The 13,461-nt window shown below is 38.6% G+C and overlaps 1 protein-coding gene across 6 annotated transcripts in view; it reads right to left on the bottom strand.

Moving 5' to 3' along the window:
* The window catches only part of MTHFD2L (methylenetetrahydrofolate dehydrogenase (NADP+ dependent) 2 like), a 151,505-nt gene that overhangs the window by 127,397 nt on the left and 10,647 nt on the right, over positions 1-13,461 (bottom strand). For 5 of the 6 annotated variants that reach the window (XM_061420464.1, XM_061420470.1, XM_061420467.1 and 2 more), the window contains 2 exons: positions 4,872-5,056; positions 3,742-3,864 (listed from right to left, as the gene is read on the bottom strand). In XM_061420464.1, coding sequence (XP_061276448.1) covers positions 3,742-3,864; positions 4,872-5,056 — 308 coding nt within the window. Of the gene's footprint in view, positions 1-3,741; positions 3,865-4,871; positions 5,057-8,760; positions 8,843-13,461 lie in introns of those variants that run through there. The other variant, XM_061420469.1, reaches the window with a different exon arrangement.

The raw sequence follows: 13,461 nt of genomic DNA, 5'->3' as shown, positions 1-13,461 counted from the left end.
TCTATTTCACATATGGTAATATACATATTTCAATGCTATTCTCTCAAATCATCCCACCCTCGCCTTCTCCCACAGAGCCCAAAAGTGTGTTCTTTGTATCTGTGTCTCTGTTGCTGTCTTGCATATAGGGTCATCATTACCATCTTTCTAAATTCTACTTATATGCATTAATATACTGTATTGGTGTATTTCTTTCTGACTTACTTCACTCTGTATAATAGGCTGCAGTTTAATCCACCTCATTAGAACTGCTTTAAATGTGTTCTTTTTAATATTTAATGTTAAATAGTTAATATTTAATAGTAATATTCCATTGTGTATATGTACCACAACTTTCTTATCCATTCATCTGCTGATGGACATATAGGTTGCTTCCATGTCCTAGCTACTGTAAACAGTGCTGTGATGAACATTGGGGTACATGTGTCTCTTTCAATTCTGGTTTCCTCGGTGTATATGCCCAGCAGTGGGACTGCTGGGTCATATGGCAGTTCTAGTTCCAGTTTTTTAAGGAATCTCCACACTGTTCTCCATAGTGGCTGTACTAGTTTGGATTCCCACCAACAGTGTAAGAGGGTTCCCTTTTCTCTGCACCCTCTCCAGCATTTATTGTTTGTAGACTTTTGGATCGCAGCCATTCTGACTGGCGTGAGATGGTACCTCATTGTGGTTTTGATTTCCATTTCTCTGATAATGAGTGATGTTAAGCATCTTTTCATATCTTTGTTAGCCATCTGTATGTCTTCTTTGGAGAAATGTCTGTTTAGTTCTTTGGCCCATTTTTTGACTGGGTCGTTTATTTTTCTGGTATTGAGCTGCATGAGCTGCTTGTATATTTATAAAATGAACATTTCTAAAAGGTACTCTATTTTAGTACAAGCAGATCACCATTGCCATCTAGTGGCAAACTGCTAGCAAATTCAATAAGGAGGAATATTGCCCATAAAGGGGTAAATTTTCTACAGATGTGAATTTAATTCTTTAAGACAAACTAGATATTTAGAAATTTGTGATACATTTTCTATAACAATCTGAATTGGATACAAATATAAGTGGGGGAAATTTAAAAACTGAAAACCACAAGAATGTTGCTTGGCAAATACAGCAGTACCAAAAAAATAAAAAGATTCTTATTTTGCATGAGCCAAACAATTGGGTTTAAACTCAATGCCAAAAAAATTTTGGACAGACTTTTGATGTTAATATACTCCTGATATTTTCTAGGCCCTAATCTTCTATGCTATCACATGAGTGTGCTGTATGTGTTGAATTCCTTTTGTAGTTATAAAAGTATGGGATAAATCACTATGCTAAATCTATAGTATTATCTGTCATAAGCATTTTTCTTAAGGGCAAACCTTAATAACTTCTGAGATCTGTTCCAACTTTTTGATATTTTAAACGCAACCATATAAGAGGAAAAGAATTAGAAATGTGAATCTAGAGTGCAATTTAAACAGCACAAATGTTATAACATATAGCTAGTATATTAAATTATATTATTAGATAAGTTAAAATACTAGTACCATACAAAGAACACAGACAACTGCATTATTCAGCTTTACTTTCTGCAAGTCAAAACCTAAAAAATAATTCAAAACTGCACAAAAGTACTATAATCTATAATATTCAGGCTACTCCTTACTTTGCTCATTGAAAAATGCATGAATTTCAGAGCTATAATTCAGTCAAATGACACCTGTCTTCCAACAACACAGTTCAAATTTTAGTTATCACGGTGTCTTAACTGTGAGTAATTATATAAGAGCTGCCAACTCTCAGACAGTAAAGAAACTGCCTGCAATGCAGGAGACCCAGGTTCAAACCCTGGGTCAGGAAGATCCCCTGGAGAAGGGAATGGCAACCCACTTCTGTATGATGGGCTTCCTAGGTAGCGCTAGTGGTAAAGAACCCGTCTGCCAAAGTAGGAGACATTAAGAGACGCAGATTTGATCCCTGGGTCAGGAGGATCCTCTGGAGGAGGGAATGGCAACCCACTCCAGTATTCTTGCCTGGAGGGTCCTATGGACAGAAGAACCTGGAGGGCTACAGTCCACAGGACTGAAGAGTCAGACATGACTGAAGCGATTTGGCATGCATGCATGCATGCCGACTCTTTGGTCCAAATATCACTATATAAGTAACAGATGAAGTCTGTGAATGCTTGGTCACTGTACATCTGTTACTCAATTCAAACATAGATAGCAAATCATATTGCCTCCTTGGGTTTCAGGGATAAATTCACTGACATTTCATAAAAGTACATAATCAAAAGAACGAATTAGCCCATAAAGATGAAAGTTCAGCAAAGAAATAAATATGATGATGCTGGAAGTGAAAATTGGATGTGAATAGAAGATCTGAAGATGGCAACAGTAAAGCAAAGATAAAAGAGACCTAGGCTAGCAAGAAGGTAAGGGCCATGAATGTAAAAGAGAAGGTAAAGTCGCTGCAGTAGGATTCTAATGGACAGTAAATGGGTTGGTTGATTAAGAAACAGGAAAAGACCCTAGAAGCTGATACCATGTCCTTTGGAGTGATGCAGCTGTGAAGCCAAAGGAACTTAGTCATCGCAAACGGATCAAAATAAATGAGGAACAAAAAGGATGACAACGCCCAGAGGAAGTGACACCAGAATCAAACCTCACGCTAAAGAAATTCTCAGAGATATTTCATGACTTTGAAAGGACAAAGGACAAAACGGAAGTTAATCCAAACTTAAAAAGAATTTGACAATTTAATTCACCAAGGCATAGAAAAAATGCTTGCTCCATATAAGTTATATGATGAGAAGAAGGCAAGTAACTGTTCAAACTCCTCTTGATAAGATTTTGGCAATGAAATAAAGTACTTTAATGCTCAATGTTTCTAATGTTTTAAATTACAGTGTACTGGATAAATATTAGTTTCATTATTTTTTGCATCTGCTTCGGTTCAGTTCAGACGCTCAGTCATGTCCAACTCTTTGCGACCCCATGGACTGCAGCACACCAGGCCTCCCTGTCCATCACCAACTCCCAGAGTTTACTCAAACTTATCTCCATTGACTTGGTGATGCCATCCAACCATCTCATTCTCTGTCATCCCCTTCTCCTCCCACCCTCAATCTTTCCCAGCATCAGGGTTTTTTCCAGTGAGTCAGGTCTTCGCATCAGGTGGCCAAAGTACTGGAGTTTCAGCTTCAACATCAGTCCTTCCAATGAACACTCAGGATTCATCTCCTTTAGGATGGACTGGTTGGATCTCCTTGCGGTCCAGGGGACTCTCAAGAGTCTTCTCCAACACCACAGTTCAAAAGCATCAATTCTTTGGTGCTCAGCTTTCTTTATAGTCCAACTCTCATATCCATACATGACTACTGAAAAAACCATAGCTTTCATCTCCTTACACATTTATAAACCATGGTAATATTTTGAGAAAACATTTTAAAGATCACAGAACAATTGTTATTTTCCTATTGATTTGTTAAGATCCTTTGCCCAATTTCAACTTAGTCATTTTCATGGTCTCGCACTATTGTGCAAAACAAGAACTGCATGTATTATTGCCAAAGCCTAAAGTTTTCTTTCACAATTTTCAGTCACGATAAACATGTCATTCAGAAATTGCCACCTTGAATGCTACTGTAATAGCTAGTCCCTTTCTGAACCTATTTTATAAATGACTTGCGGTGTCATGAAATAATGTTGAAAGATGTCCTTGCCCCTAACCAAATTAGATACACAGAAGAGAATTATGTACCTGGCAGTGGCAACTGAACTAATATACCACTGACTCTTGGGTCCGCGTTCAATTGATCAGTTATATCCAACAGTTCTTCCTGAGAAACATCCTTAGGTTTTAGAATGATCTCACTACAGATACCTGAAAGAAAAACAAGTACAGAAAGTCACTTGACTAACAAAGATGTATTTTTTCATTAATGGTGTCTTACACAGTGTTTGATTGGTTCCCTCTGTTCTTGTCCCACTGAAAGAAAAGGCCCTTCTACAAAAGTGATGTTCAAAGCACCATCAGGAGGGAACTTTTAAATGGTACAGATGTTTTCTTATGATTCACATGCATTCTTTGGCCCAGTATTCCACGTGACAAATTGCACTTATTTGTGATGAGCTACTGTTAGTGGATTTGAGGAGAGTGAAAATACCAATACCACCACCACCACCACCGCCATGAACTAGCCAGGTTAATGTGATTAAAAAAAAACACAAACACACCAATACAGTATAATAACGCATATATATGGAATTTAGAAAGATGGTAACAATAACCCTGTGTACGAGACAGCAAAAGAGACACTGATGTATAGAACAGTCTTATGGACTCTATGGGAGAGGGAGAGGGTGGGAAGATTTGGGAGAATGGCATTGAAACATGTAAAATATCATGTATGAAACGAGATGCCAGTCCAGGTTCGATGCACGATACTGGATGCTTGGGGCTAGTGCACTGGGATGACCCAGAGGGATGGTATGGGGAGGGAGGAGGAAGGAGGGTTCAGGATGGGGAACACATGCATACCTGTGGCGGATTCATTTTGATATTTGGCAAAACTAATACAATTATGTAAAGTTTAAAAATAAAAAAAAAAAAAAAACCACAAACAAACAGGCCCTTTAAATGTAACAAGTTGCTCTCATGTTTCCCAATAGGATCAGAAATCACACAAAGTTGATTTAAAGAAATTTGAAGAAAAAAAAAGAGTAAGAAATGAATGTGAATGTTGGGAACTAAATAATTTACAGAATGGCAATAAATAATAATAACACATGTTTTTCAAATAGCATTTAGTCGACAGTTATCATTCATAATTATCACACTAAAACCAGAAAACGTTATCTAGTAACAAGTACAGCTAAAATGCTCCCCACCTACAGCAGCAGCGGCTTTAATCTTCCTCCTGACATACGTGTGGCTTGCTGGGTTATCACCCACTAATATGATACTGAGGTGAGGCCTTCTGTTCCCAAGGGAAACCCAAGAGTCCACGCCATGCTGGATTTCTTTCTGGATTTGTTTGGCCATTTCAGTTCCTGAGATAATAATTGCATCACATCTGTGGAAAACAAACAAAAAACAAATATGCTACTAAAAAGGCAGTAAGGACTATCCAGCCACATCAATTTAAAGTACGAGAGTGAACAAAACATCTATGATCCCCTAAGCGAGCAACCAAACTTTGATTTTTTTCAGATATATTTGACCCTCATTCTTCAGGTTCAGAAATGCATTCGTAACTTTTAAAAACTAGTCCAACTCTGCTTTTTAGTTCTGCATTATGATCTGTCTATAGTATACATTTCTTCATCACTTTCACCTATATGTTTTTTAATTATCAAATCACATACTCAAGACCTAGAATATTGGTTCTATTAAAAGCTCTGCTTTCTTTTTTTTTTTTTCCCCAGAAAAGACAGATCAGCACAGTCGAGTTAAAACTGGCCCCTATCTCCAAAGCCCCAGACATGTTGTATATACCTGGCCCCATAGCCTTTTGACCCAAAGGCAAAGTCAGTTCACTCTTAATACTACACCCAGTACAAAATCCTGAAGTCATGAGCTCTATACTACACAGCTGCTCTCATTTACTCCAAGAAAAATTGTGTCCCACAGCTCTCAGACTCTGTGACAACAGCTGCCAGTACTGCCATACTTGTCATTGATGGGGATCAGGCCAGGAAGCAAACGGCTGTTTCCCCTTCTCCCCACACCACCACCCCAGCCACCCTGCTCACACCAAGGCATTATTTCTAACAGAAAAAAACGCACAAAACATTACTTCATGGCAGTTTATATAAGTGCTTAAGAAGGTAAAGCATGCTAGACTTTGATAGACAACATAAATTTATCTCTGGAAAGGCACAAAAATGAATGCATTATGGGAAGGCTTTACTGCTCTCCATGATCTCAAATTTAAAAGTGGTGAATTAACATTGCTCCTACTACATGCAGGAGACATAAGAGAAGCGGGTTCAAACCCTGGATCAGGAAGATCTCCTGGAGGAGGGCATGGCAATCCACTCCAGTGGAGAATCCCATGGACAGAGGAGCCTGATAGGCTATGGTCTCTAGGGTCACAAAGAGTCGGACACGACTGAAGCGACTTAGCATGCATGCACACACTACTGCATGTTTAGTTTTTAAAGGTATTAGATAAAATAAAAAATAGTTCCATCTGGTGCCCCCGTCCTTTCACTATTGAAAGCTCTGGTGAAAGCATGATCTATAGTGCATGAATATTACACAAAACACTATATGCAGATCAATGAATATTATGCAGGAGGAGAAATGGAGGAAAGGAAAACCTTTACCAACTTAATTTTTTCAATCACCTGTACAACTTTTATGTTCTAATCAGAGCAGGCATCATGAATATCAGCCAGCACAAACAAAATGAAATCTGTCACCCCTTCCAAATAAGTCAGCTCCCCTTTCTGACAGGTTGGTATACACACACACAGAACCAGATCAAGAACACCCTATTTCAACCCGGCACCAGTGGTCTACAGGGTTCATCCAGGTTCATGCAATTTTGATGTCAACAACATTCTGCTAAGAAGTGATCCTGAAATACAGTCTATGTATACATACATCAAAATTGCCCGCGAAGCTTACTGAACTTGCAATTTTTGGACACCCCCCCACCTCCACCACACCCATGATTCAGGACCCCTGGGGGAGAAGAGACAGCCTGGCAATCTGCACATCTAACAGGCTCTCACAGGTATTCTTATGCATGATCATGTTTGATAACCACTTCTTCAGTTCAACACAAAAGTGTATTTTAATAATCATGTGTCTGCTAAGTAATTTCAGTCGTGTCTGACTCTTTGCAACCCTATGGAGCCCTCCAGGCTCCTCTGTCTGTGTGATTCTCCCGGCAAGAATACAGGAGAGGGTTTCCATGCCCTCCTCCAGGGGATCTTCCTGACCCAGGGATCTTACATCTCCTGTACTGGCAGGTGGGTTCTTAACCACTAGCACCAGATTCTTAACCTGGGAAGCCCCAATAATAATCATAACCATGGGTAAACAAGTAACTGGTTTTGGTATCAGGGTGAAACTGCCCTCATAGAATGAGTTAAAAAGTATCCATCCCTCTTCACATTTCCAGAAGAGTTTGTGTAGAATCGGTTTTATTTCTCCCTTAAATGTTTGGTGGAATTCACTTGTGAAGCTGTCTGGCCCTGGGCTTTCTTTGTGGTAAGGTTTAAAACTACAAATTTAAATTATTTAATACAGAGGGCTCTTTAGGTTATCTATCATTTCTTGAGTGACCTTTTGTAGTTTGTATCTTTGTACATTCTAATAATTGGTATTAATACATAATTATTAGACTTAAATAAGGTAAAAAATAAAATACATTCACTTTTGAGTTTAAATTTTATTTTTCAGGATTAAGAAACAAACTTTTTTCATTATTTACTTTGAATTCCTGATGCTCATTTGTTATTGATTCATTTAAGTGGACTTTTAATACTAAGGGCCTTCCCAGGTAGCACAATGGTAAAGAATCTGCCTGATAATAATGCAGGAGACGCAAGAAATATGGATTTGATCCCTGAGTCGAGAAGATCCCCTGGAAAAGGAAACCAGCAACCCAGTCTGGTATTCTTGTCTGGAAAATTCCATGGACAGAGGAACCTGGTGTGCTACGGTCCATGGGATTGCAAAGAGATATAACTGAGCACGCATACCCACACACACACACACACACACACATTAATACTGAAAGAACAAGGACCTCCTATATTAATAAGTACTAAGGGCCTGCAGATATGGCAAACAATTTCAACATGATTCGTTTATAAGAGGTAGAAAAAAATAAAATTAAATAAATAAATAATAAATAAGAAGTAGTAAAAAAAAAAATACTTTCCAAAAATTAAGTTGTGTCAACAATATTCAGATAGGCAAAATAGTCTGCTTTAGAAATGAGTTTATCTGCTAACGTACATCTGAAGTCACTTTTAAAGAAGTGACTTCAGATGTAAAGAACATACATTTGTATTTTAAAATATAAAACCATCTGAGCTCCATGTTGCATTGTAACAGCATATGAATAGCAATGCAGCTGCTTACATGTTTTATTAGCCAATTCTCTGTTACATACAGTGATTTATTCATAGATTATTGTCAAACTGGCAACACTGGACATAATTCAGGATAATTACAGCCTATAAACTACAAAACTGTGTGACCTTGAGAATGTCAGCGATGATAATGGCATAAACTGACTCCTGACTTCCAAAAAGACAATCTATTTGCAGATTAAACTTGATTGCACCTTTTCTGTTGGAGGCTGAGGTGACAGGGCTTAACTTTACATGATAGCACTGATGTGCTAAATTGGCCTGCTAATTACAGCTGACATGGTTTAGCCTGGCCTAGCTGGTGTTTATGGGTAAACACCCATATGATTGCTACCCAATTATGAAGAGGGACTTAGAGCATTTTCAGTCGTAGCTGGTTCATCCCACTGATTTCTCCAGTCACTGGAGAGGCTGAGCAAGCCTGGCTCTGTGGGAGACACAATTTAAGGATAAATGAAGCAACCCTGAATTAGTGGAGGGCCAATGCAAGATGCCTGCATCAGTCTACCTGCTAGAAGGACTGGTAAACACACACATTAAGCTCATATAGACCTCAGTGCATAAAGGAATGAGATTTTTTTAAAACATGCATATTGTTGAAAACTGTTAAATATCAGCAACAACTCAAATGTTCAGCCATAGAAGCACACAGCTCCTAAGAATTCACCTTCAGATCTCGATCGCTGCCAGTCCGTTCTCCACACTGCAGCCAGAGCAATTTTCCAAATGGAAACATGCCAGCTCCCTTGTTAAAACTGGACTATATACACATTGAGAAAATTAATTTAATAAATAAATATTGAAAACTGCTTATATGCCAGGCACTATTCTATGCACCAGGAATACAAATAATAATGCACAAAACAAATCACTCACTTTCACAGAAACTATATTTGTAGTTGAAGAAGACATAAGCAAAATTTTAAAGCAAATATTTAATATATTATGTGTGAGAAATAGAAAAGGCATTTGTGGAGGCCAGAATTACCATTTTCCATAAGAAGGTTAAAGTGTCACTTCTCTGATTAATCGGGTAACACCTGAGTGTAAACGAAGAAGTGAAGGAATATGTTTTGTGGTTACCTGGAGAAAAGAATTTAGGCTAAGGGAAGTACATAGCAAGTACAAAGGACTTTAAGCTGAAGCATGCCTGGTATGTTTGATGAATAGCAACGAGGCCAGTGGCTGCAGTGGAAAGAACAAATGAATGGGTCAGAACAGGATGTAAAGTCAGAGGAGTGTGACCTCAGATCACATTGTACTCCAGGCCTTTGGAAAGACGCTGGCTGTTACTGTGAGAAAGCCTGCATTTGATGATTTGAGGAGTGCCATGACCTGATTTTCATTATTCAGTGATAACTGGTTAAAATGTGGAGACTCTATAGGAGGAAGCAGGGAAGTGAGGACACCAGTGAAGAGGCTAGTGTGGAATCTCAGGCAAGAGATGATGGTGGCTTGGACGTGGGTGGAGCAGGCAGTGAAGGTGCTGAGAGTAGTCTGATTCTGAATCTATTTTGAGGGTGGAGCCACTGGGATTTACTGAGATTGAATATAGGGTATAAAGAAAACAGAACATAAGTCAAACATGACTCCAAAAGTTTTGACCTGAAAGGGAATTTTAATTCAAATCCAAATGTTCTGTAGCTGACATGCCCCTGCATGAGCTTTCTTCAGCCTCATGGTGCTGACCAAGTCCCACAGTACACACAGCTGCATTTCAACTTATTGCCTGTGCTAGTTTCTCATTTCTGGGCCTTCACATACACTGTTCCTTTGACCTAAAACACTCTTCATCCTCCTTCTCACTTCTCTAACATCCCTACCAAATCTGCTCCTCATTCATTCCCACACAGTCCTCAAGTCTCAGCTTGGAAGGCAATCTGGAAAATGTCCCCTGACACCTTCAAACTGGGGATCTGCCTCTGCTAAGAGTGCCCACAGCACCCAGCTCTTACCCTCATGTAGACTCTTAAATCCTTATTAAAATGACTGTCTCCCTCACAACACTGTAAGCTGTGTAGGACAGGAAGCTTATATTTACTACTGTGTTTATAAAATATTTGTGGGATTATCAGAGTAAAATTGTTTATTGTATTACAGTTTTTTGGAGTTAATATGTAGCCACTGAAAATAACTATAAAAATAGCAATATGTTAAAATGTTGCATAAAATTAAATGAAGAAATTAAATGAAAAATATGCCAAAGCCTTTGACTGTGTGAATCACAATACACTGTGGAAAATTATGAAAGAGATGGGAATAACAGACCACCTGACTTGCCTCTTGAGAAACCTATATGTAGGTCAGGAAGCAACAGTTAGAACTGGACATGGAACAACAGACTGGTTCCAAATAGGAAAAGGGGTACGTCAAGGCTGTATATTATCACCCTGGTTATTTAACTTATATGTAGAGCACATCATGAGAAACACTGGGCTGGAGGAAGCACAAGCTGGAATCAAGATTGCCAGGAGAAATATCAATAACCTCAGATATACAGATGACATCACCCTTATGGCAGAAAGTGAAGAAGAACTAAAGAGCCTCTTGATTAAAGTGAAAGAGGAGAGTGAAAAAGTTGGCTTAAAGCTTAATATTCAGAAAACTAAGATCATGGCATCTGGTCCCATTATTTCATGGGAAATAGATGGGGAAACAGTGGCTGACTTTATTTTTCTGGGCTCCAAAATCACTGCAGATGGTGACTGCAGTCATGAAATCAAAAGACACTTACTCCTTGGAAGGAAAGTTATGACCAACCTAGATAGCATATTACAAAGCAGAGACACTACTTTGCCAACAAAGGTCCGTCTAGTCAAGGCTATGGTTTTTCCAGTGGTCATGTATGGATGTGAGAGTTGGACTATAAAGAAAGCTGAGTGCAGAAGAACTGATGCTTTTGAACTGTGGTGTTGGAGAAGACTCTTCAGAGTCCCTTGGACTGCAAGGAGATCCAACCAGTCCATCCTAAAGGAGATCAGTCCTGGGTGTTCATTTGTAGGACTGATTTTGAAGCTTAAACTCCAATACTCTGGCTACCTGATGAGAAGAGCTGACTCATTTGAAAAGACCCTGATGCTGGAAAGATTGAGGGCAGGAGGAGAAGGGGACAACAGAGGATGAGATGGTTGGATGGCATCACCGACTCAACGGACATGGGTTTGGGTGGACTCCGGGAGTTGGTGATGGACAGGGAGGCCTGGTGTGCTGCAGTTCATGTGCTCGCAAAGAGTCGGACATGACTGAGTGACTAAACTGAACTGACTGAATAAAACAGTGAGATACGTAGTATTCTGGATATTTATCTTTCTATCTTAAAATGGTATCAAAACAGATCCTGAATTAAATTAAAAGTGAATAAATGCAAAATATATATGAAACATATGAAAAGAAAAAAACAGTAAAATTAACAACCTTACTATCCAGTTTAAAAAAAGTATTATCATCATCACTGCAATTGTGTATATTGAAACCCTCCCCTATCGAAACCTTATCTTCTCCTAGAGAGTTAAACATAATCCTGAAATTGGGCTTTATAATTCCATTGCTTTCCTTTATCATTTAAACTAATGTTTGTGTCTCTAAACATTAGAAATATAATCATATACATTATATACTATATAATGTAATATATATATACTATAATGTACATCAATATATGAGCTACATTATATATCTCACATTTATATATGATATAAATATAAAACATAATATCTCTCTAAGGTTTACACCCAGGAATGGGATTGCTAGATTATAGGATACATTTATATGTGTTCAGTTTATGCCACCTTATTTTCAAAGTGGTTGCACTAATTCATACGTCCACCAGTAGTGTCTAAGAATTTCTACTTCCTTGAGATTGTCAAAGTTTTTACGTAACACATTAGTTTAATGGCATTTTGTTGTAGTTTAAATATGTGTTTCCCTAATTACTAGAGGTTGAATGTCTTACAGTTTTATTGGCCATCTGGAGTTCCTCTTTTATGGGATGCCTGTTCATCTCTATTGACCATTTTTCTAATGGATTATTAGCTGTGCCTAATTTGTAGTAGCTATTTATGCATTCTGAACACTAATCTCGTAACAGTGAGAAATGGAGTATTTCCTGCCATATGGGTAAACAAGGATGTCACAGTCATCAGGGATTCCAGCCCTCCAGGGCACTCAGGAGGGAAAGACCTGTGCCATCTGGCAGCCATCAGACTGCAATGCAGCCACTCTCTATGGTGAGCACCAAAGAACTAGAATGTGAAGATTCACAGCAGGTTGGCCCCAGATAGCTGAGCTGCAATTGAAAGGAGTGATTTCAGCGAACCCAGGTTCTTTCATTTTCCCATACATAGAAAAGTGTTAAATTCCTTGAGATATCTGGTTTTCTTTAATTCACAAAAATACTTTTGATATTCAGACTACTTGTTCTTTGTTTCAAACTTCTATATAACCTGACTCCCCACTCCACCTCCTTGGAGCAGTTCTCTCAGGGATACTTAGGATGATACTGCCTCCCAGGATTAAGTACTAAAAATTTCTGCCAAATAAAACATAACTCTCAACTTTTAGGCTACGTCTGTTTTTTAAGTCTACATCAGTTATATCTGTGTATCAAGTATCATCAGTATATGGTTTGACTTTTCACTTATTTTATAGTTATTTTTGATGGAAAGTTCTTAAATTCTAATGTGAAAACCATCTTTGCCTCTAGAACTTGCCCTTCTTGTCTTGTAAGAAAACCTTCATCATCTCTGACAAAATTTGTTTTACAGAACACAACAGGACTCACAATTGATGAGCCAGGTTGGCTAAGGAATTGCCAGGAACTTTCTGAGATGCTATAGGCTAGACCTAAAAATCTTACTGGGCTTAACTAAAACCTCTATAAAGTAGTTCTGCCAAGCCTCAGTTAAGAACCACTGATTTACACCCCCATGATGCTCAAAGTAAAAATCCCCATTCTAGTATTCCTGATAAGTGGTCAACTACCTTTGTAACCAAGCAGGACCCCATGAGGCCTTCCCAGGACAGGCTTTCCCCCATATCTTTTGCATTAGCTCCTCTCTGAAGTACCTATATGATAATATTTGAAGTACTTTTCCTGAGCTGTTTTGCAGATGTAAAAAAAACCTCCCTCATGCTAACAAATGAAAGATGTTAACTATCTGACAATGATGAACACATAGCCCCAGGACACCAGGAGTCTAAGGACTGATAATGTTAACCCCTGGGATACCACTCTCCTACCTCATCATCAGCCAATCAGAGAATTGTGCATGAGCTGATCACAGACCCTGAGACACTACACCTCCCTCACTTGGCTTTTAAAAGTGCTCTGCTGAAACTCTTCGGGGAACTTGAAGCTTTTTAGGGGATG

The sequence above is a fragment of the Bos javanicus genome, chromosome 6, assembly GCF_032452875.1.
Source record: "Bos javanicus breed banteng chromosome 6, ARS-OSU_banteng_1.0, whole genome shotgun sequence".
In the NCBI taxonomy this organism is placed as follows: domain Eukaryota; kingdom Metazoa; phylum Chordata; class Mammalia; order Artiodactyla; family Bovidae; genus Bos; species Bos javanicus.
This window is presented reverse-complemented; position numbering and strand designations above follow the sequence as displayed.